The following is a 21420-nucleotide window of genomic DNA, read 5'->3' as shown; positions in this document are numbered from 1 at the left end:
TTATTCCAAAACTGTTTGTACAGGCCAATAAATGTACTAAAATTCATTGAATTATACGCTTAAAAGAGGCAAATTGTGTGCTATAAATCATCTCAATAAAACTATTTTTTAGAAGTCTATTTTATTTATTAGAGATGTTGATCTATCTACATACTTTATAAAGTTAGAGCCCTTTCAGCTACCATAGCAGGTTGCCAATAGTCAGCCTGTAAGTCCTATGTGGCAATTGGTATTCATAACCCTTCCAGATGAACTGACACTTATGTATCAAGAAGTAGTATCATCTCTTAACCTATTCTCAAATTTTAAATGGGTAAGAAGCCCAGCTCGCTGGTGTGGAGCCAACATTGCAGTTTTATCTCGTAAAGCAAATGATGACATGTCTTGAGGACAAAAAGAAGTAGAACCATTGAAGTACCAAGTGAAAACTTGATATTATTATAGAAAGGATTAAATTCAAAACCTATAAATGAAATGACTAAATGGGCAAAGGATACAAATAACTTATAGAGAAATATCAAGAACCAACAGGAACAATAATATTAAAGGGTATTCTGTACCCTAATGATTAATAAAAATCCTAATTATAAGCAGGTATCATTTTTCACTTATCAGAATGGCAAATACATTCTCATTTATTATAGAGGAGAGTGTAAATTAGTACCTTCCTGGAGAACCTGGATCTTGTTAGTAAAATTCTGACCCAGAACTTTCACATCTTGGAACTTACCCCATAGAATATTAATTAGCCTAGGAGCCCAAAGACAACATGGATTCCCTTGCCAGATGTGTAAAAAACTGGATAAAAATAAAATATCCAGTAATAGCTAGACTGGTTACATACATTAAAAAACAGCCACCTACGTATTTTTCAAACCAATATTTTGGCCAGGCTCGGTGGCTCATGCCTGTAATCCTGGCACTCTGAGAGTTGGCCAAGACAAATGGATTACTTGAGCTCAGGAGTTTGAGACCACCCTGAGCAATAACAAGGGTCTACTAAAAAAGAAAAACAGCTAGGTGTTGCGGCAGGTGCCTGTAATCTCAGCTACTCAGGAGGTTAAGTCAAGAGGATCTCTTGAGCCAAAGAGTTTGAGGTTGCTGTGAGCTATGACACCATGGCACTCTACCCAGGGTGACAGAGTGAAACTTGGTCTCCAAAAAAAAAAAAAAAAAAAGATAAGTCAACATTCTGTTGGTTTTTAAAATATGGTAGATTTATATTGATATGAAAAGATAAGCAAGCTATGATATTAAGTTAAAAAAAAAAAGAAAAAAGGCCACAAAACACTATATATCTAACACTGATAGTGTAATAAAAAATTATTACATTTTTAAAATCTGGAAAATGATATCAAACTGTTAACAGTGGTTGTCCATGGAGCAGAGGGTTGTAGGGTTTTCACTTTCCACATTTGATTTGTGTGCGTGTCTTTTTATTCCTTTTGAGACAGAGTTTCACTCTGTTGCCCAGGCTCGACTACAGTGGCGTCAGCCTACCTGTCAGCAACCTCAAACTGTTGGGCTTAAGTTATCTACTTGCCTCAGCCTCCCAAGTAGCTGGGACTACAGGCACCTACCACACACCCGGCTAACTCTTTTATTTTTAGGAGAGACAGGTCTTGCTCTTGCTCAGGCTAGTCTCAAACTCCTGAGCTCAAGGGATCCTCCCACTTCAGCCTCCCAGTGTGCTTGGATTATAGTCATCAGCCATTGCACCCAGGCCACTTCCCACATTTCTAAATATTATTGTTCATTTATTTTTTATAAAAAACACATTACTTTTCTAATCAGAGGGTTTCTTTTTATTGAGGGGAGCTCGCCACTCATCAAAATCTCTATCTGGGACTCAAAACTTAGGCAGTACTAATACACATTTATTAAAATCAAAAGGACAGACTAAAGAACATAAGAAGAAATATATCTTAAATTATTCATCTGGTGGATGAGGGAAAAACATCTAGCAAGAGTGAATGTCTTAAATAATCAGGGTTTTGTATTTTATTTTCTTTTTTTCTTTTTTTTGCAGTTTCTGGCCAGGGCTGGGTTTGAACCCACCACCTCTGGCATATGGGGTTGGTGCTCTACTCCTATGAGCCACAGGTGCTGCCCAGGTTTTTATACGTTTTTTTAAATCATGAGGTATAAGAAACTCTAAAGTGGGCAAGTTCTCAGCTAAAATACTACCTTCAACTTAAAATTGTCAAAGTTAGAAAAGTAAGTGTGAAACAAAGGCAGAGAGAATTGCTGACAAGCTGCTTACTTCTTCTAAGAGCTGCCTCTTCCTCCCTTAAATAAAGACATCACATGAGATCTTTTCTAAGGTCCTTGAGTAACTCCAACATTATTAGATTGTATGTTGAAACTGCATTTAATGTATAGGATCGCCCACTGTTCTGGATCATCCACACAATCACTCCTCTCCATTACTACTATTTAAGAGTTACACACATAACCTCCAAATAGGTTAAACATAGCTCAACACCACACTAAACATTCTCATCCTAACTCAAGTCTATCAGAAACATTCTTCCCTCTAGAGATAGGCTCTCACTTGCCTCACAAGTGGCTTCAATAGGCTACAGGTGTAGCAGCAACCACTGCTCCTAACTGTGTCCACGCACCACCGGAATGCACTACAGAAAGCACAGCCCCAGAGGCCTGCTGGTGTTTAAGGATTAATTGCCTAAAAAATGCAAGACTATTCTGTTTACTTGATCATGATTACTCTTGTTTACTCTGTTAACACAAGCACGTGCAAACCTCACCATATTCTCTACCCATGATACTTGGGGAAGCAAAACTTGACTCTTATGGGTCATATGACCCAGTGACTCTTATGCTATAACTTCCTTCTATTTGCCACAAAACACTAACTTTGGAGACAATGACCAGTGGCTGTTGGTAAGGTAAATCTACAAGCCAATTCCCTATGATATTTTGAAAAAAATGAAAGCAAAATTCATACATATCAATTCTCTGTATATTTGTAAGAAAAGAAATGAAGGTTTCCAAGATCTGATCAGCTCCCCACAAAGAACAGCCCCACATGGGCATACCAACCCCCTTGCTAAGGGCTATCTTTCAGCCTCCAAAATCTAATATTGGAAAATGGCAAAAATGATGCAAACCCACTTACTGGCATTTTTAGTGGTAACCTGGGGGGCAAGTCGGAAATGAACTCTTCAAATCTGATCAGCTCGTTAGCGTGATGCAGCAGTGCTTCTGAGGCCTGGTTTTTATGGACCAAAATTATGTGGAAACCATGCCTGTGTCTCAGGTCACTAAGTTCCAATGCAAAATTGACATCAGCTGAAAGAAAAGGTACAGCCCAACCCCATTCCCAAACGTTAGAAACACTTGACAGAGACAACTCTACTAACACCCACTTGGGAAAATAGACTGGACTATTGCTTCCTCCCTTCTTAGAATAGGAACACATTTCATATAAGACAATATCGCCAAACACCTTTAGTGAATTCCAAGACATGTTACATTCCATATTAAAATACAGCAATTATTAAATGTTGGGGAGACTTAAGTTTGAAAATCACTCATCTTGGATTTTCAAAATTTGTAATACTGAACCCAAGCTTAAAGAAAATATATTATATATATATATATAATTTTCTTTTTAATAAAACTGGCCCCACGAGAACTCAAGTTCCAAGGAGAAAATATAGAAAATCCTGTAGACCCAATTTTTTTTCTAAACAGCTCTCAACAATAAGCATAAACATGTCTTATGTAGTTCAGCCTCTTTGGCGTACATTTAACTTGCACACGTTTCTGCTTCTATGGTAATTCCCGCACAGTGAGATTAGCTGAAATTAGCCAATGTTCCCTTACTCACTTGACACAAGAACCACAGTGGCTGGAGCAGTGTGAGTATTTGCAAACCTTCGGAGACTCTGTCGGAGTTTGTCATCAGCAGCATTCTTTGCAGTGGCATTGATGTGAGCGACAGTTACCTGCATTTAATAAAGGTGAACAAGCACGAGATGAGATTAAAAAATTGCTACACATTCTGCCCAATTCTATGGTGATTCTTAGAATAACTAACTCTAGAAGAAAAATCTTTTACCATTACTAATGGGAACGCTAGAAGAAAAATCTTTTATCATTATTATTAATGGGAATGAAAAAAAACTGCAACCAGATCTCAATAATTTCAGAATTCTCCACGTGTATTAACTGCATCTGTTGTTACCCCTGCTGTTATCTCTAATCTTCTCTGCCTGTATTTCTTTTGTCACCTTTTCAGAAAATAAGTAGAAAAAAGAAAGTGAAATTTGAAGTTGTTAAATTTGCTCGAGTAGCTTTAGCTGACAATTTGGAAGTGGCAGAGATTAGATAAATGATGAATAAGATTTATGTTATTTGTCTGTTCTACCCATTGTCTATGGCTTTCAGGATTGGGAGTTAGGTAGTGGAGAGAGGAGGGAATACGCCAGTTAAAACTATCAGACATACATGTACGTCTCCAAAGCAAGGAAAGGTTTATTTTGAGAGGTATCTCAAGCACCTGCAATACACACTAGATATACTGGTTTTTGTAAAGAACATAAATACTACATGACTTTAGACAGAAATATGGACTATCAACAGAATTAACTGAGAGTTGAAAGACCTGGCTTCTAGTTCCAGCTTAACAGCAAAACTTTGGGAGTCAGATGATCTGGATTTAAACCTTAGCTCTTCTAGTGGCCATGTGATCTTAATGAAGTTGCTTCACCTCTCAGTTTCACTTGTAAATTGTAAATAATAAAACCTATGTGCCTATTCACAGAGTAGTTATCAAAGTCAAAAGGAAACAATGCATATATAACCATTATGCTCATATAGCACTAAAGTATAAGTAGTATTACTGAAAGAGCAAACATAATTAATTTCTAGTACTTTAGAAATGATCTTTTTCTGATTTTCATTTGAAAACATAGCACAACTGTAATAATAAACAAATTTTGAATCAAAATTCTTAAAAAGAAACACATGCTTATTCTTTTATGATAGTGGACTAAAATTCCTAAAAAAAAAACAAAAAAAAGGCTCGGCGCCTGTGGCTCAAGCGGCTAAGGCGCCAGCCACGTACACCTAAGGTGGCAGGTTTGAATCCCCAGCCCGGGCCCGCCAAACAACAATGATGGCTGCAACCAAAAAATGGCCAGGCGTTGTGGCGGGCGCCTGTGGTCCCAGCTACTTGGGAGGCTGAGGCAGGAGACTCGCTTGAGCCCAGGAGTTGGAGGTTGCTGTGAGCGTGATGCCATGGCACTCTACCCAGGGGGATAGCATGAGGCTCCATCTCAAAAAAAAAAACAAAAAACAAAAAAAAACAAACAAAAAAACGGGATGAGTGGAGGGAGAGTAGTTGGTGGGACCACACCTACAGTGCATCTTACAAGGGTACATGTGAAATTTACTAGGTGTAGAATATAAATGTCTTAACACAATAACTAAGAAAATGCCGTGAAGGCTATGTTGACCAGTTTGATGAAAGTGTTTCAGATTATGTGTAAAACTAGCACATTGTACCCCATGATTGCATTAATGTACACAGCTATGATTTAATTAAAAAAAAAACCAACAAAACAAAACAAACAAAAAAAACAAACAATTTTTTTTCACCTGGCAATTATTCAGTTCTTGAATAACTTCCTTGTTTTCTTTACTGATGTCACACACACAGATGAATTCTGCTTCTCTGTGCCCTTTAAAAAACTTCTCACGAATTCTCTGTACAACAGCAGTAGCAGACCGGCCAGAGGGAACAGAGCAGTTTTCAATATCCCAAAAAACTCCAATGGGGGGTAAGTTTTCTAGCACCTGTCCGGCAACTGCAACTTCTGGTGAACCTTAAGAAATGTTAACACTTTAAATTATAAGAAAGGTCAAATTAAAATAATAGATACCTACTGTCATTCTCAGGGGCCGAAAAATTAAATTGTTAATTGATGCTAATTTTTAAGAATAACAATGTTATTGGTTGATCTAATAAGCAACCAAGTTGCCCAAGTATTACTCGTAAGAGATCATTCCCATTTTGTAGAAAATCACAAATCTAAAGGTCAAGTGATTTCAAGCACACCATAAACCCATCTCAAAGCATGGGCCATTCTCACACTGAGCAGTGATGTTTCTTGGAACACTAACATGTAACTGAATGGATGGTCAGCCATGCTCATCTACCTCCTCAGCATAAAGGAACAAAGAAGAGTTGACAGAGGGTGAAGCTATTACTGTAGGTGATTTTAATTTTACACACGGAATTTACATCTGGATTTAGTGTTTTAAAAATGTTTTCAAAAGAGAAAATATCACTACTTTTTGGGGAAATGATTTTAACTGAGAACTTTAGGTTCTCACACACCGTTTTAGATCAAACATTACTAAACTGTCCTAAATACTAAATACTTCCAGGGAGTATACAATCAACAGATGTGATAACAAATCTAAGCTGACACCAGGTGCACTCCAGCACTTTATTTTTCCTAATATGTTATCCAGTTTCCCACACACAGCTCTGATCTCAAATAGCCTCATTTCAATATAAAGGGCAAATTATTTCCTGGTCTATACTTATGAAAAGATTTTTATCAAGAGATAGAAATGGGGACTCACATACACAGTAGCTTTAGAACCACAAGGAATCTATTACAGGTGATTAAATGCAATGTCAGTAAAATTTTATGCTACAGTGTCATTTACCAAATTTCGAAGCAGCTTTGCCTAGACCGGTCGCCAATAACAACGTGGTCTCCTTCCCTGTTCCTTTGGTTCCACAGCCATTACACAGAGGGATAGCAAGAGGTGCAGGTTGAGTATTTGGAGGTGGTATATTTGGCCAGACTTTAGCAGCATCAATTATACTATTTCTTGCCGGCTGTTTTAAAATTTTTTTTTAAAAAGGAGGAGATTTCAGATACATCATTTCAGAACCCAGAGTTACATACAACAACTGAAAACATGTTCTAAGGGTTTCACCTTTCTACCCACTAGCCTCTGATAAAATATATTTTCTATATTTTCAAATAATGTTTCCCAGAACCATTAGCTAGCAATTCATAAACTCATTTCCAGAGGACTTGAAATGATCAGGAAAGATATTCATATGATCAGACCTTTACATGCTGGGGCATGTGTCTGCTGCAATGAAGACCTTTACATAAAAGGAAGTAACATCTTCCCTTGAATACCAGTGTGAGGCCAACTGTCAAGTTCCCCATATTATTATAAAAAACAACATGCAGTTACCTAAATTACGTGAATAGGCCCATGTATAAGCTGAGTCTGAGTTATTAGAAATCAATTGTGCTCTAAGCCTTTAATAACAGAACATGGAAGCTTTGCCAAACTAGGTTCCCATACAGGAAAAAGATTTATTTCAACAAGCAGCCCTAAAAGCATAAACTACACAGATAATGACTTTACTTTTCTGAATAGTCTCCTATTTTTTACCCTTTGCTTCTTTCAGGACCAGCAGAACTTATGCAGATGGGGAGATCTACACCAAGGAAGAATCTTCAACCCCATGTACAATACATTTATAGATAAATCCACTTCAAAAAAAGTCATTTCTCAATCCTTAGCTGCTCCCAACATAAAAAAATAAAAAGATACAAACCTTGTTTAAACAGTCTTCGCAGTAAAGTGAGCCCTTTAAACAAACCGGAGGTACCACATTAAGGTGCAAAGAGTTGGTGCACAAGTGAGGCGTTAGCTCCGACTGTGAAATGTGCTCTTCCAAATGCCCTGGAGACCCAGTTGTGAAATCAGGACAGGGGAAATAGCCAGCAGAGGTGCAGCCCTGGAGAGTCGGAAACTGATGCAGCTTGTGCACGTTACTATGACATGATTGAAAATGGAGTTTTCCACAACAGGGCAGGTGTTTGCAGGAAGATAGATTACTTTCTAGACACATGCTGGGAAAGTCACTTGCAATGCCTGCCAAATTGTTCCTAGCTGAGGCATTCTGAAGTGAAGATGCAGACTGGAAAGCAAACCCTGATCCTACCTGACACGTGATTGTCCTGGTGTTTTGCGAGTCTAACAGTGAGCCCGTGTGAATCAAGCTACCAGTACCACCGTTACTGCCGCCGCCACCACCAAAATGCATTGGTGAAGTGGAGGATTCATTAGGGCAATGAGCACAGCAGCTTACTTTGGGGACAGTTGAAAGCTGTATTTTAGGTTGCTGAAGAGAATGAATATCAGGAAGTGGGACTGCTGGGAAAACTTTAGAGCCAGCATGAAGGGGAGATGGTACATCCTTTAATTCCACAGCAACTTTCTTGTTCTCCATGTACTCTTTCTGAGAAAAGAAAATCAGAGCACGAGTTAGTTTTATGAGACTAGTGATTTGGGGGCTACTCATATCTTACTGTTTTAAAAACAGGAATGGTGTTTAATTCTGTTTCCATCACTTGAGCACAACCAAACAAATTAGAAATGGCAGCAGCTACCTAAAACCAGGAGCATTCTTTTTTTTTTTTTTTTTTTTTGAGACAGAGCCTCAAGCTATCCCCCTGGGTAGAGTGCCATGGCATCACACTCACAGCAACCTCCAACTCCTGGGCTCAAGCGAGTCTCCTGCCTCAGCCTCCCAAGTAGCCGGGACCACAGGCACCCGCCACAACGCCTGGCCATTTTTTGGTTGCAGCCATCATTGTTGTTTGGCAGGCCCGGGCTGGGGATTCGAACCCGCCACCTTAGGTGTATGTGGCTGGCGCCTTAGCCGCTTGAGCCACAGGCGCCGAGCCAGGAGCATTCTTAAGAAAGTTCCACAAAGAAGTAAACGCTGAAACACACAACTGAAATTCAGGTTATATTCTTCCTCAATCTTGAGACTGGGGTGGGGTGCCTGTTTATGTCTTCAGCAAGCCACTATGCCTCAGTGACTTCCCCACAATAACTTCCTCTTGACTTACAGGATCTTCTGAAGACAAAACAGGTGGTATGAAAACAATAGTAACAAATAGCATGCAATAAAGATAGCTAATAAGCAAAGTGATCTGAGAAAAATACTTAATAGTTCCCATGGTTAGTCTATAAGGGATTTTAGTAAGGTTCCCCAAAGCAGAAGAGTTAAGATTCCAAACATTATAGAGAGATTAGCCATCTACCCAACTGGTCTGGTTTGCTGAAGACATTTAGCAAACCCACCCTAGGCTATCATGACATAATGCCATAAAGACAACAATTATATTGTAGCCAGTGAAAAGAATTAGGAGTATCTAGGCAAAAGATGCAAGACAAAAATTTGACATATGACTACAACATAGACACAGGGGCGCAGTACATTATAAGGTTATGAGCATGGCATAGTGTTGGAGACCTTGATTTGAATCTGACATTCAAGAGTTAAAGGACTTCTCTCTGCTTTAGTTTGTTCCTTATCTATAAATTGCAAACAATAAAAGGCACCTCTTAGAGTTAATAGAAGGATAAAATGAGATAGAGACATAAAGCACTTAGCATGGTACTTGGCCACTGAGAGGGAATCCAACTAATCAATAGCCTTAATGGGCTGACTGCAAGAACTGTTAAGATGAAGAGGATGCCCTAACAGATGATGACTGTGACATGCTCATCCTTTAAAGAACAGAAGGGTCCATCTGACTGCTACAATTTCACTACTTTTGCTGTGATTCTACACTCAACTGGGAGCCCATGCTTATCTGGGAAAAATCTGGATTTTTAGTTAGACTTTTTCTAAAAGGAAGGTAGTAGCAATACGCTGACCAGACAATGAGTAGGGTGTTCTACCCTCCTAGTAACAACAGTTCAGAGTGGAAATTAATATGCTGCCATTTTGATTTATACAGATCAGGCTCTTAGGGAAAGTTATTGTGAGCTGGTAGCCCAAACCCACTCCACTCTGCACGCCACTGACAAAATCAAGTTTTTGGATCTGTAAAGTTGAGAGTAATTCTGAATTGTGTGACTTCACAAGGACCAGATACACCATCCCATTTGGGGAAGCTATGCTGGAGATAACCAACTCTCATTGTCAATTGTCCCTAAAGTAAAACTTTCCCGAAGTCACCCAAATTACTTGATGCCTTACAACAAAAACTATATTGTGAAAACCTATAGAAGATAATTTTTAAAAAGTTATTAATATCTGTATATAAAAATTATCATTAAGTTTCATTTGAATCCCAAGTATGATAGATAAAAAGAAAGGTAGTGATGCGAATGTATGAAATGAAATCAGAAAATGTCAAAATCACAATGAAAAGATAAAGTCAGAGATACAAACACTCAAGAGAAATCTCACATATAAAAAAAAAAAGGCTGTCAATAAGCTCTTGTTAGTCTTCCCTAGATTTTAAGACTCAAACCTCAGAAGGCTACAATAAAATAAAACTTATTTTGCACTTTCCTCTGATTTTACTAGACAATGTGGATTTTTTTTTTAATCTTTGGAATCGGTGACTTTAATAAGAAATTAATATTTTCAAAATTTTAACATTAAATATGTAAAGGATCTACTGTTACTCAGAGTGGAATACAGGAGTTAAATAACTATGCTCTCATTGAGGCAAGAACCATAATAATGGGCAATACAAGTAGGATATACGGGGAAACTTAGCACAGACTGCAGGAAGAGAGATTATCTCCCAGACTAAATGGACCTCTCAACTACTTTGACAATTAATTTACTATGCCCTTAATCTTGCACAAAGTTACCGTTTGGGGACTATGTGGCAATGTCTGCTCAGGACGAGAAAAGCAATTAGAGAATTTCCAAAGCCATGGCTTAGCATCATTATCTTGTCGAAGCCATCCAAGTGTTCTACTGCAGGAGTTCTCAGTTCCGTTTCCTTCCATCATACAGCCATACAAAGTGATTCAACATTCTTTCATCTTTCTTTTCTTTCATACTTCCACCCTGTTAAGAATGAATAAAACTTCAATGTTATTTCTTTGTATAAGCACAAGTTTTATAAAATGTTAAAATGTGAATATTCAACTATATTAACACTCATAGAATAGAAAGGCTAACGATTCGAAACAAAAGAATATCAGAGCATAATATAGGTTACTAAAATTTGGTGAACTCATTGATTCTGATTATGTTTAAAATATAATTGCATCAATCTCATTTTTTAAAAATTTATAATCTGCCATTCTTCATGTTCCATACCTCTTCAAATAAAAACAAACTCTGGATAAGACCTATTTCTTTTGTTTACACAGCCATGCTTATGAAAAGTAGCCAACTCTTGGATACCTACATATATTCCTGAGTGAGACTTCACTTCCTCGTTGTCTGGAGTCAACCTCCTCAGGCCCTAACTAAACTTTCTCTATATTTTTCTTAATTCTTCTCACCTATCTCTCCTTCAAGACTCTGCTTAAGAGAGTCAACAAGTTAAAGAAGAGAGCATCTAATCAGCATAACCTCATTACAAATTATGTAAGATTTTAAAATTGATTTAAAAGCAATCTCTCCCACTGTGTCTTTGATCTGAGCATGGAAGTTTACATTTAGTGGCCTCTGTGGACTTTGAATTTGATTCTGCTACAGAACAAACTGGACCTATTTCTTAGTTTATTTATAATGAAAGTGCAATCTGATATACCACCAAAAATCTAGCTATTACAGAAATCTCAAGTCCCAGATGTGCCATCTCTACTCCAGTTAAGAGTTTTAAACAGTACAATAAAGGCAGATCAAATCAGTTGTGTGCAGTGGCTTATGCCTATAATCCCAGAATTTTGGGAGGCTGAAGTGGGAGCATCGCTTGAGCTCAGGAGTTTTAGGCCAGCCTGAGCAAGAGTGAGACCCTGTTGCTACTAAAAATAGAAAAAAAATTAGCTGCAGGCCTGTACTTGAGCTGAGGCAAGAGGATCACTTGAGGAATTTAAGGTTGGAGTGAGCTGTGATGACACCATTTCACTCTTTCTAAGGTGACAGAGCAAAACTCTGTCTCCAAAAAAAAAAAAAAAAAAACCAGAGAAAACAAATGAACCTCATTTCCAAGTCCTTACCACAATATTCCAACAACCACTTCTGACCTATAGTGGCCATTTTAAGGTGATTATTTTCTTTAGCTCTCAGAAATTTCATCTGAGCATATAGGAAAAAATCCGTTTAGTTGTATTTCTGATAAGATGCTCTTTTCAAGAGATTTTAATATCTACGTCGTAGGGAGAGTGAAGAGCTGATTATACAAATATTATATGTGAAGTACATGAGAAGTGATCGCATAGAGCAGTGCAAACCATGCTTGCCAGCCAAACGCAGCCCAGTGCCTATATGTGAATGGCCTGTGAACTAAGACTGTATTTTACAACATTTTTTTTTTTGAGACAGGGTCTTGCTTTGTTGCCTAGGCTAAAATATAATGGCATCATCATAGCTCACTGTAACCTCAAACTCCTGGACTCAAGTGCTTCTCCTGCCTCAGCCTCCTGAGTAGCTAGGACACAGGTGTGTGTCACCACACCAGGCTAATTTTTGTATTTTTTTTTTTGAGACAATCTCACTTTCTTGCCCCTGGTAGAGTGCCATGCCATCATAGCTCACAGCTACCTCAAACTCTTGGGCTTAAGTGATTCTCTTGCCTCAGCCTCCCAAGTAGCTAGGACTAATAGGTGCCCACCACAGAGCCCAGCTATTTTTCTGTTGCAGTTGTCATTGTTTAGCTAGCCCAGGCTAGATTTGAACATGCCAGCTTGGGTGTATGTGGCCAGCATCCTACCCACTGAGATACAGGTGCCGCCTAATTTTTGTATTTTTTAATACAAAAGAGGTATCACTAAGTTGCTCAGGCTGGTCTTGGGCTCCTGGCCAGAAGCCAGTCTCCCACCTCTGCCTCCAAAAGTGCCGGGATTATAGATATGAGCCATCACACTATGCCCATTTTTAATTTTTTTTTTAAAGGCAAGAATGAAACAAAGTTTACTGAGGAAGAGAAAAATAGGTTTATAGAGTAAGAAAGCTTACAAAGCAGAATATAGATAATGAAGAGGCCTCCATTACCAGGGCAAGTAAGCAAAGAGGCCCTATTTTTTAATTCTTGAAAAAAACCCAAAAGAATACTACTTTGTGGCATATAAAACTACATGAAATTCAAATTTAGCTGTCCATAAATAAAGTTTTATTTGGAACATAGCCATCTGCAACAGAGACTGTATAGCCCAAAGTCTAAAGTATTTTATTTGGCCCTTTTTCAGAGCTACAAAAGTTCCTCCTCTGTAAAATGTGGCTAATTTCTCCCCTGTCTACCTCTTACTGCACTACCAAGAACAAAAAAATTTTATAGCTATTGTCATTATTGTAATTCCTGAGCCAAACACAGGGCCTGCTACATAGTTGATACAAAGTAAATATTTGCTGATTGAGGGAAATTACTTAATAAAGCGCACCATTTATCTACTACACATTGTTGAGTGGTTAAATGTAGAGACATAGAGTTAACTAACACCCAATACTAAGTTATGATACTTGTTTTTCCTATTATATCCAGGTCTTAGGTACCCTAACAAGCTCCTCTCTAAGTCATATGAATGTATGATATTCATGCTGTACACAATTTTAATATGCTCTCTCAAAATTCTTCAAAGCTAAATTCTGAAAGGGAGCTGACATTTATAGTGTACTTCATAAAGCATTTTCATTTATTTCCTCGGCAATTTACTTAATATCTACTACGTTTCAGCAATTTACTTAATATCTACTTCATAGCAGGCCTGTGATTGGTACAAGGGATACATACAATGATGAAAAAACCCAGATGGGAACCACTAATAATTTTGTGAGGAAAAGGGGAAGAAATTAGCCACATTTTACAGAAGCTTAATGAAATGTGGTAGCCAGACTGAGATGACACTATCAGAAGAGGGGCAAAACTAGGCTTGTTTACCCCTTTCCACCACACCAACGTGCCTTCAATAATACTCAGCACAAGCAATTATAACTAGAAACTTGTTAGTGACCTGAACCCTGGAATTTTCCCAAATACTCCTGGGAATGCTACTAAGCAACTTAAGTAGTCAAAGTAGGTTGTTTCATTTCAGTGGGTGTCTCCTTTCTGCCACTATCTCTCAGAGTCTTTGAATAACTCACCTGGTGGTTGAAAGCACAGGCTTTGACATCAGACTGTGTGTGTATTAGTCCCCCATTCTACTACTTCCTGTTTGTGAAACTTTGGAAAACTCAAAAACTCTCTGAAATCTCAAATCCCATCTCCAAAATGTGTCTATTAATAATCATAGCCTCTCAAAGGATTGTTGTTTAGATTACCTGAGATAATCTACTTGGAATGTTTAGCAAATGGCCTTTCCATAGCACCCTGGTTCTCCCAGGGCAATCTGGTTCTCCACCTCATACAATCCCATCACCTCACACAATCCTATCCGGTTATCTTTCCCTCACCACCACTCTTCTTATCTATCTTCTTTATTTGCTCATTATTTTATTATATTTCTTCCCTTCTAGAATATAAACTATACAACCGCAAGAACTATGTTTTCTTATTCACTATTGTATTTCCTGCATTTAGCACAGTACCTGGCATACATCGATAAGTAATTATTGAACGAATAAAGAGCCCAATAAATGTCTAGAAAGACTGTTTAGGTTTTAATTTCCCTGTGTGCAAAGCAAAATATTTACTGCTAAAGATGTTAAGTCAAAAAGATAAATGTAACTGGAAAGCGCTCCGTAATACCAGAAAGATGTTTGGGAAACCCTACAAGGTGTTACCACGAGTCGCTTTACAATTAGCAACTAGAGTAGCTGAGGTCCTAAGGCAGCTCAACATAATCACTCAAGCCTAACGAACACTCTAAGCTACTAAAGACCAAGGAAAATGCAAAACGCTCAGGGGTGGGGGTGGGGGGTCCAAAAACACACGCCCCTCTCTCTCTCTTAACCATACAACTGTGCACACCGCCCTGGAAAGGTTGCTCCCCACTCCAGGACGGCCCCATACAGAGCAGACAGGTGCGGGCCGGGAGCCAAATACCCCCAAAGGGGAAGGCGGGGCAACAGTAACAGTGGTGAACAGACCTGAAAAGGTCACAGCCAACTCTCTTCTGGGGGCCCGAAAGGCGGGTCCCAGTCTTTTCCCTCGAACTAACCAACCTCTTCCCCCTATACACACACTAACCACAGCAATAGGAGGAGGAAGGGGGGGCACTGTGCCCTCCGTCCAGCTCCTGTGGCCCTACAGCAGAAGGGTCAGTCAGGGTCTAGTCCCAGCGCTGACAGCAAACTCACCTCAGCCGCCGGCTCCACCTCTGCTCACATTCCGGCCCCGCCGCCTTCCCCCCGCCCCCCCAGGCCCTTTGTTTTGATTCCCGACTCCACAGCCCCTGTCGCAAAACCGACGCCCTTCTGGGCCCTTACCCCCACCCCTTCCTTGCCCCGCCTCCGCCGCCGGGTCCTCCCCGCGCGGGGCATGCTGGGAACCTCGGGGGGGGCGGGGCCTCGCGGCCCTGCAGCCTCGTCAGGCTCAGTCCCCTCCCGATAAACCCTTAAATAGGGACTTTCCCGGGGGGTGATTCTGGCTTTTTTGGCTGAAACCTCTAGTTTAAGGAGGCCTTCTCCCTGGCTTAACGTTGTGGAGTCGAAGGGAACCTCAAAGCGGAGAATAAGGGAGATTGTGCGGTGGACCCGAGGAAAAACCTGTCAACCGAAATTTAATGCAAGTTAACTCTTTCGCTCTTTTGAAGCAAGGTGATTTAAACAGGATTTCAATGAAAAAGCCAACCCCGGCTTTTTTCCCTCGCTCTTGTCTCGTCACGTGATAGTCTGCTTTAAAAAAAATGAAATGGTGCATATCCACAGAATCCTTAATCTAGTGCAACCTAGTGGCAAGTGGAGAAAAAAGGAATTGCCAACTGGGCTTCCTGCGAGGCCCCTTGAGCCTCTCGAGAAGTTGAGACCCGGCTGGCAAAAGTAGTGTGCGAAGACTAAACCGGATGTGCCACAACGATCAAGAGCTCCTTTGCGATTTTAGTAAGAAAATGCTGTTTTTAAAAACCTTGGTCCAGAGCTCGTTACAAATGAATACAACTTTTCCAGTGACAGGTAGGGCAAGCAAAGCGGAGGAGACCTATTAGTTACAAAAACTTTTGTGAAGCCAAAGACCCTGTGTTTTAGGTGGGTAGATATGCCATTTGTTTTGCTTTTTAAAAATAGTGCATTACAGTCTTTTCCCTGAAAAAAAATTTTAAGGCTCAGAAAGCAAAAACGATGATTTCTGAAACTGCCAGGTGTCACTATTTTCTGTTGCAAATTAGTAGAAAAAGCGTGTGTTATCAAAGCTAGACAGTTTAAACTGTGATATCTGAATACCACTTAAAGCATTTTTAAATTCTGCCAAGAAACAACTTTGCAAAAGAATCAGTAGAAATTGCCAAACGAGAACATCCTCCCCACCCCAAATCTCCACTATGAGGTGATTTCATTAGGGGATCTGCATGAAGTGGGGGTTAACACATCTTTGTAGCCATGTGTTGTGGAGGGCAAGATGAAATATGTAGCTGTGAAGAATCCCTTGTGCCTGTATTTAATTTTCCAGAAGGCACATGACAACTACACGTCAACTGTTTAGGTATTTATTATGGCTGAATAAATCTTCATTGTCTCTGTGTGGATAATATTTTCCAAGTAGTAACTAATAAAAAAAAAAATCCTGGTTCTGTAATCCTAGCACTCTGGGAAGTTGAGGTGGGTGGATTGCCTGAGCTTACAGGTTCCAGACCAACTTGAGCCGGAGCAAGACTCTTGTCTCTAAACATAGCTGGGTGTTGTGGCCAGCACCTGTAGTCCCAGCTACTTGGGAGGTGGAGGCAAGAGAATCACTTAAGCCCAAGAGTTTCAGGTTGCTGTGAGCTGAGGGCAACAAAGTGAGATTGTCTGAAAAACAAAACAAACAAACAAAAAAACCCTGGTTGTTTTTTCTAATTTTTTCCCCCCTGAAAGTACCAAAGAAGTATACTACTCTTTATAGACGGTTTTTTTCTCTCCTTTTTATTGTAGTTGAATATTTCTGAACACAGATCATATGAACTCAAAATACAAAAAATAAAGGAAACAAAATAATTGTGGATTTTAATTGCTTTTAAAAAATATAAGTCACAAAACATAAAAGAGAGCAGACACATTTTGTTTGACTTTGCTTGGCATTCTTTCAAGTCCAGAACTGAACCAAGTCTCAAGAGGTAAATGCAATGATTTATTAAAAAATCATTCATAGGAAGTGGAAGGCTAATAAAAGTCTGAATTACAAATACTTTTAGAAGAAATGTCATCTGATTGCTTTCTGTGCTAAAGTATCTTAAGCAAAGTATACCAGCCCTTCAAATGAGACAATTATGAATAAAAATACAATATGATATTTGTGAAAAAGTGCTTAAATTTTCTCTTAAGAAGATATGTTTGCTTAAGTACTATAGCCTTTGTTAATTGTATTCCTATTTCCTTGCTGGGAAAACTCTTTTATCAGAGAGCATAGGAATTTTCAGTTTTTTCCTTGTCCAAATTATAACCTTCTCATTTATGAAGATTTATTTTTGTGCTATTGAAGTAGTTACTTTATATTCAATTCAGCTCCTCAATGAAGCAAGCTGCTACTACTAAAGGAGTTTCTCCCCAGAAGCTTCTGTTCTGCCTATGTTAGGTTTAGTGTCTTGAGTAATAAACTATGCTGGAAGGATCAATGAAGAGAAATTGAGCTCTGGGATCAGTCATATCCCAAAGACACAAGGGAAACAAATTTTAAAAGTTTTAAAGTTCACCAGAATGTCCTTACACCAGTGAAAAACTCATTTCCCTAAACTTTTGTTCCTGGATATGACTTTAGTGATTATCGTTTCAATGCCCTCCCCCTTTTTCCCTATGAAAAATTGGGGAAACTGAGAGCCACCTAGTTTAAATGACTAGATCCATGCCATTTAGGCAGGGCCAATACCTCATCAGTTTGTGCTTCAGTTTACCTGTACGCTGAAGTGACTATACCCTGCTTACAACCCTCACAGAGTGGTGAGGATTAAATACAATTCTGATGGTGAAAGCATTCAGCCAAACAGGATGCAAACGATTTATTAGTGTTAGGGACCAAATGGAAGTTTCCTGAAAGACATTTTGCTACTTTCGTTAACCATGTTGATGTAGGTGGTGGGGTTGTGTATCTGAGCTTTTTTAGAATTTAGCAAGGTGTCAAAGTAAAATTAGAGAAAGGCTGTTCTAACCAAGATAAGGAAGCTATGAGTGGGGTGGAAGTCCTTGGAGGAGCTAAGATTTCTTCACTTCTAGCACAGAAGCAGAGGTAGGAGTCAGAGCCAGCTTTAGAGCCAGATCTGTTATTTACTAATTGTAAGGCCTTGGGCAACTCATTTAATTTCCTGCACCTTTGTTTCTCATCTTTAAAATGGCAACAACAAGATTGCCTTCCTGTGGTTCTTATCATTGGGGCCCAGCTTCATGGTCACCTCCTTTAAATGGCTTTCTCCGACTGTTCTATCTAAAGTGACCCCTCCTCAACTCTTCTGTTACATGAGCTTGCTTTATTCATAGCACTTAACACTTGAAATTATTTTACTTTTTATTTTCCTGAAGTGCGTGGCCCATTAAGTCCAAGCCCTTTTCCTGGGTGGCCAGGGAGAGGGACGCAAGGGTGGCGGGGGCGGGGGCGGCGCTGGAGGCCTGCAGCATCTCCAAGGTTGGCCAGCCGCGGGAACCTCCCAGGCCAACTCCAGCCAGGAGCCACCGCCTCGCGGACGCGCCGCACCCGGCCTGGGGAAAAAAGTTTCCAAACGACGCTGCTCGGCGCTCATTGGCCGAGACGGACGCGGTCCCGTGGCTCTACAGCCAATGGGCGGTGCCGGCCGCAAGCTGGGGCGCGGGCGGGGGCCGGAGGGCCGGGGCCGCGCCGCCGCCTAGTCCTCGTCGTCCTCGCTGCCCTGGCCCGGTAAGTGCGGGGCTGCGCCGGGCCGGGGGTGGGGGTCGTCCGGGGATCGCTGCCACCGGCACCGGGAAACTTCCGCTTTGCCCGCCGCCGCACACAGGACCCCTCGGCCGCCGCCTTGCAGCGCCCCTGCACACCTCTGGCTGGCACGTCGCTCTCCGGCCGCCTGGACTCCGCCGGTTCCGGAGCACTGGGCTCAAAAATTTCACTTTCCTGGCGTCTCCCTTCCTAACTTCGTGCCTTTCCACCCTTGCGTCCCTCGAACCTGGCTCCTCGTCCCTGCCAACTTTTGTTTCTCTTCCTGCGCTGGCCTCTCTCCCACCCCACCGCCCACTTGGTCCCCAAACCCCACTGCCGGGCTCAGTCCTCTTCCTCCCTTGACACTCCCTGTTTCGTTTCTCACTCTTTTCTTTTTCATCCCGCCACCCCCTCGTCCCTGCGCCCCTTCCTCTTGTCGCCCCTTCCGTCGCCCTCTTTCCTTCTCCTCCAGCGCCGCCCCCGCCTGTACGCCCACTTCCCCAGCCCCCGGGCCGCTTTCCAAAAAACCTCTCCCTCGCGTCGGGAACGTGTTAGGAGCTGTCTCCTCTCCGCTTTTCTCACATCTCTGCTGCAGGACGGTTCAGGTTTCTCCTGACAGCACTTTGGGGGAAGGACTGGATAAAGGATGAAAACGCTTATTCTCCAGAGTGAATGTTGGCTGGGCTAACCTGCTTCTCTGAGGTCGTGGGAAACCCCGCCGTCACCTTGATACCGCTTCTTTGGGAAGCTGCTTTATCTTCTCTAAGTCATCTCAGGTTCTCTGCCCCCTGAGGGCCCGAGCTTCCCAGATTTCTTTGTCTGGGGTTAGTACCAGGTTGTGCCTCTTTCTTTCTACTTTTAGCCTGAGGCCCCTTTTAACTTCCTTTTGTAAAGAAAAGGCCTTTTGCTGCGCGTGCTGGGCTAAGGTTTGTCATTTCTATGCTAGTTTTGTTTTCAGTGTATTTTAGGATAGGGTGGCATTTTAGGACAAGGGCAGGGTGCTTTGAAGAGTAATTGGATCCCAGCTACTACCACTGCCTGTTGTTACCTGACCGCCCCCGCCTCCATCACCACATTGGTATTTAACCAGTTTTGAAACGTTAGTCTTTTGCTCTTATTGTGTTTTTTGGGTAGGATTAGGACACAGGTGATCTGTGCCCTTGAAGTCTCAGGGTCTTCTGATTCGTATGTTTTATCCCATTTTCGGATAATAGTTTCTTAACTTGGCTTACTTGGTTGGGATGTTATTTTTGTTTCCAAAGTGTGATTTTTGCCTTGGAATGTGTGAGCTCAGAGAGATTACACTCTTTTTCCTTACAAGATAATTTCCTAACCTGAGTGTGTCTGTGTACAGAAAGTTTGTGCCTGCAGCTGGCATGATGGATTTAGGTGCTTTTTGTGTCTGCCTCTCCCAGCAAGCACTTAGGAGGTATTCAAGAAATGTTGGAAAAGGGATGGAGGAGGGGGAAACAACGGAAGGAAAAATTCTTGCCCTGACGTCTTGGTTCAGTAGAATAATCCTGGAACAACTGATGTGGAGTTTTTTTGCCAAGTTTAAACTTTGTAAAATTTCAAAACAACTTGTGCTCACTTTAAAAAAAAGAAAGCCTGCCACAAAGAAATGTGTCAGGTACAAACATCATCTCAGTGCCTGCTTTACCCCCAACTTTGGTACATCCTTCTAGACTCTTTTGTATGCAGACAGAGGAAAATAAAAGGCACTTTTCTTAACATTCCATGTTAATACATATGATTCTTCTTAACAACTGCATAGTTTTCCCATCAGGCCTCTGTTGACATTTAGGTTTTTCACATTGGTGAATGATGGTACATCCTTGAGCATATGTCCTTGCATGCATAAGTATTTTTTGTAGGTAGATCATTATAAACTTTGAAAGCGCAAGGACAGAAGCCAGGCTTGCTGACTCTTGACTGATTCTGCCCCAGTGATGTCACTTCTGCAAAATGCAAAGCCTGCGTCCTAGCTGTTGGAGCATGTGCTGACACTTGGCAACTTCTTCCTCTTCCCTCCCGTTTCTTGCAGCTCTTTCATTTGTTTCAACTGGGAAGGACGCAGAGGTAAAGGGTCTTAATTCCTGATGGTTTATACGCATGTATCATTCCAGATTAGCTGTGTTGGCTCTCAAGATGAAGAAGATTGCTTTGAGGGTTTTTTTTTTTTAGTTTCTTTTGAAATCAGAAGTGCATGTCTCAAGTGTATTTTCAGACTTTCCTGTTTTATGTTAAAACATCAAAAAAAATTGGGGAAACAATTTTGTGGGGGGCATAGCTCTAAATTGTGCAAAATAGCTACTTTTGTGTACCCTTAGATCCCATTTTGTTCTTTCTTGCATGACGTACCACATATATTTGAGGCTCCGATCAAATTTGCCCACAGAACTGCCGGGGCATGATGGTGTATTGAGAACACAAGTTAGTGGCACACAGGTGAAATAAGTTCATGCAGTATCCATTTTAA

At 40.7% G+C, this 21420-nt stretch overlaps 2 protein-coding genes and 1 long non-coding RNA gene across 5 annotated transcripts in view; 2 read left to right on the top strand and 1 right to left on the bottom strand.

Annotated features, from left to right (window-relative positions):
• Positions 1-15343, bottom strand: part of MARF1 (meiosis regulator and mRNA stability factor 1) — a 44865-nt gene extending 29522 nt beyond the window's left edge. For both annotated transcript variants that reach the window (XM_003790722.2, XM_023513786.1), the window contains exons 1-7: positions 15230-15343; positions 10690-10891; positions 7622-8308; positions 6706-6880; positions 5626-5852; positions 3854-3971; positions 3140-3312 (exon numbers count right to left, since the gene is read on the bottom strand). In XM_003790722.2, coding sequence (XP_003790770.1) covers positions 3140-3312; positions 3854-3971; positions 5626-5852; positions 6706-6880; positions 7622-8308; positions 10690-10833 — 1524 coding nt within the window. In that variant the 5' untranslated portion in view covers positions 10834-10891; positions 15230-15343. The remainder of the gene's footprint in view (positions 1-3139; positions 3313-3853; positions 3972-5625; positions 5853-6705; positions 6881-7621; positions 8309-10689; positions 10892-15229) is intronic.
• Positions 286-14995, top strand: LOC105887071. Its single transcript, XR_001161340.1, has 3 exons — positions 286-333; positions 14835-14849; positions 14984-14995. It is a non-coding gene; the product is annotated as an uncharacterized LOC105887071 (long non-coding RNA).
• Positions 15344-18858: 3515 nt separating the features above from the next.
• The window catches only part of NDE1 (nudE neurodevelopment protein 1), a 23735-nt gene continuing 21173 nt past the window's right edge, over positions 18859-21420 (top strand). For both annotated transcript variants that reach the window (XM_023513785.1, XM_012805744.2), the window contains exon 1: positions 18859-18926. The gene's annotated coding sequence lies outside the window, so the exon portion shown is untranslated. The remainder of the gene's footprint in view (positions 18927-21420) is intronic.

This window comes from Otolemur garnettii, unplaced genomic scaffold, assembly GCF_000181295.1.
Source record: "Otolemur garnettii isolate 467f Iridium unplaced genomic scaffold, OtoGar3 scaffold00044, whole genome shotgun sequence".
Lineage (NCBI taxonomy): Eukaryota > Metazoa > Chordata > Mammalia > Primates > Galagidae > Otolemur > Otolemur garnettii.
This window is presented reverse-complemented; position numbering and strand designations above follow the sequence as displayed.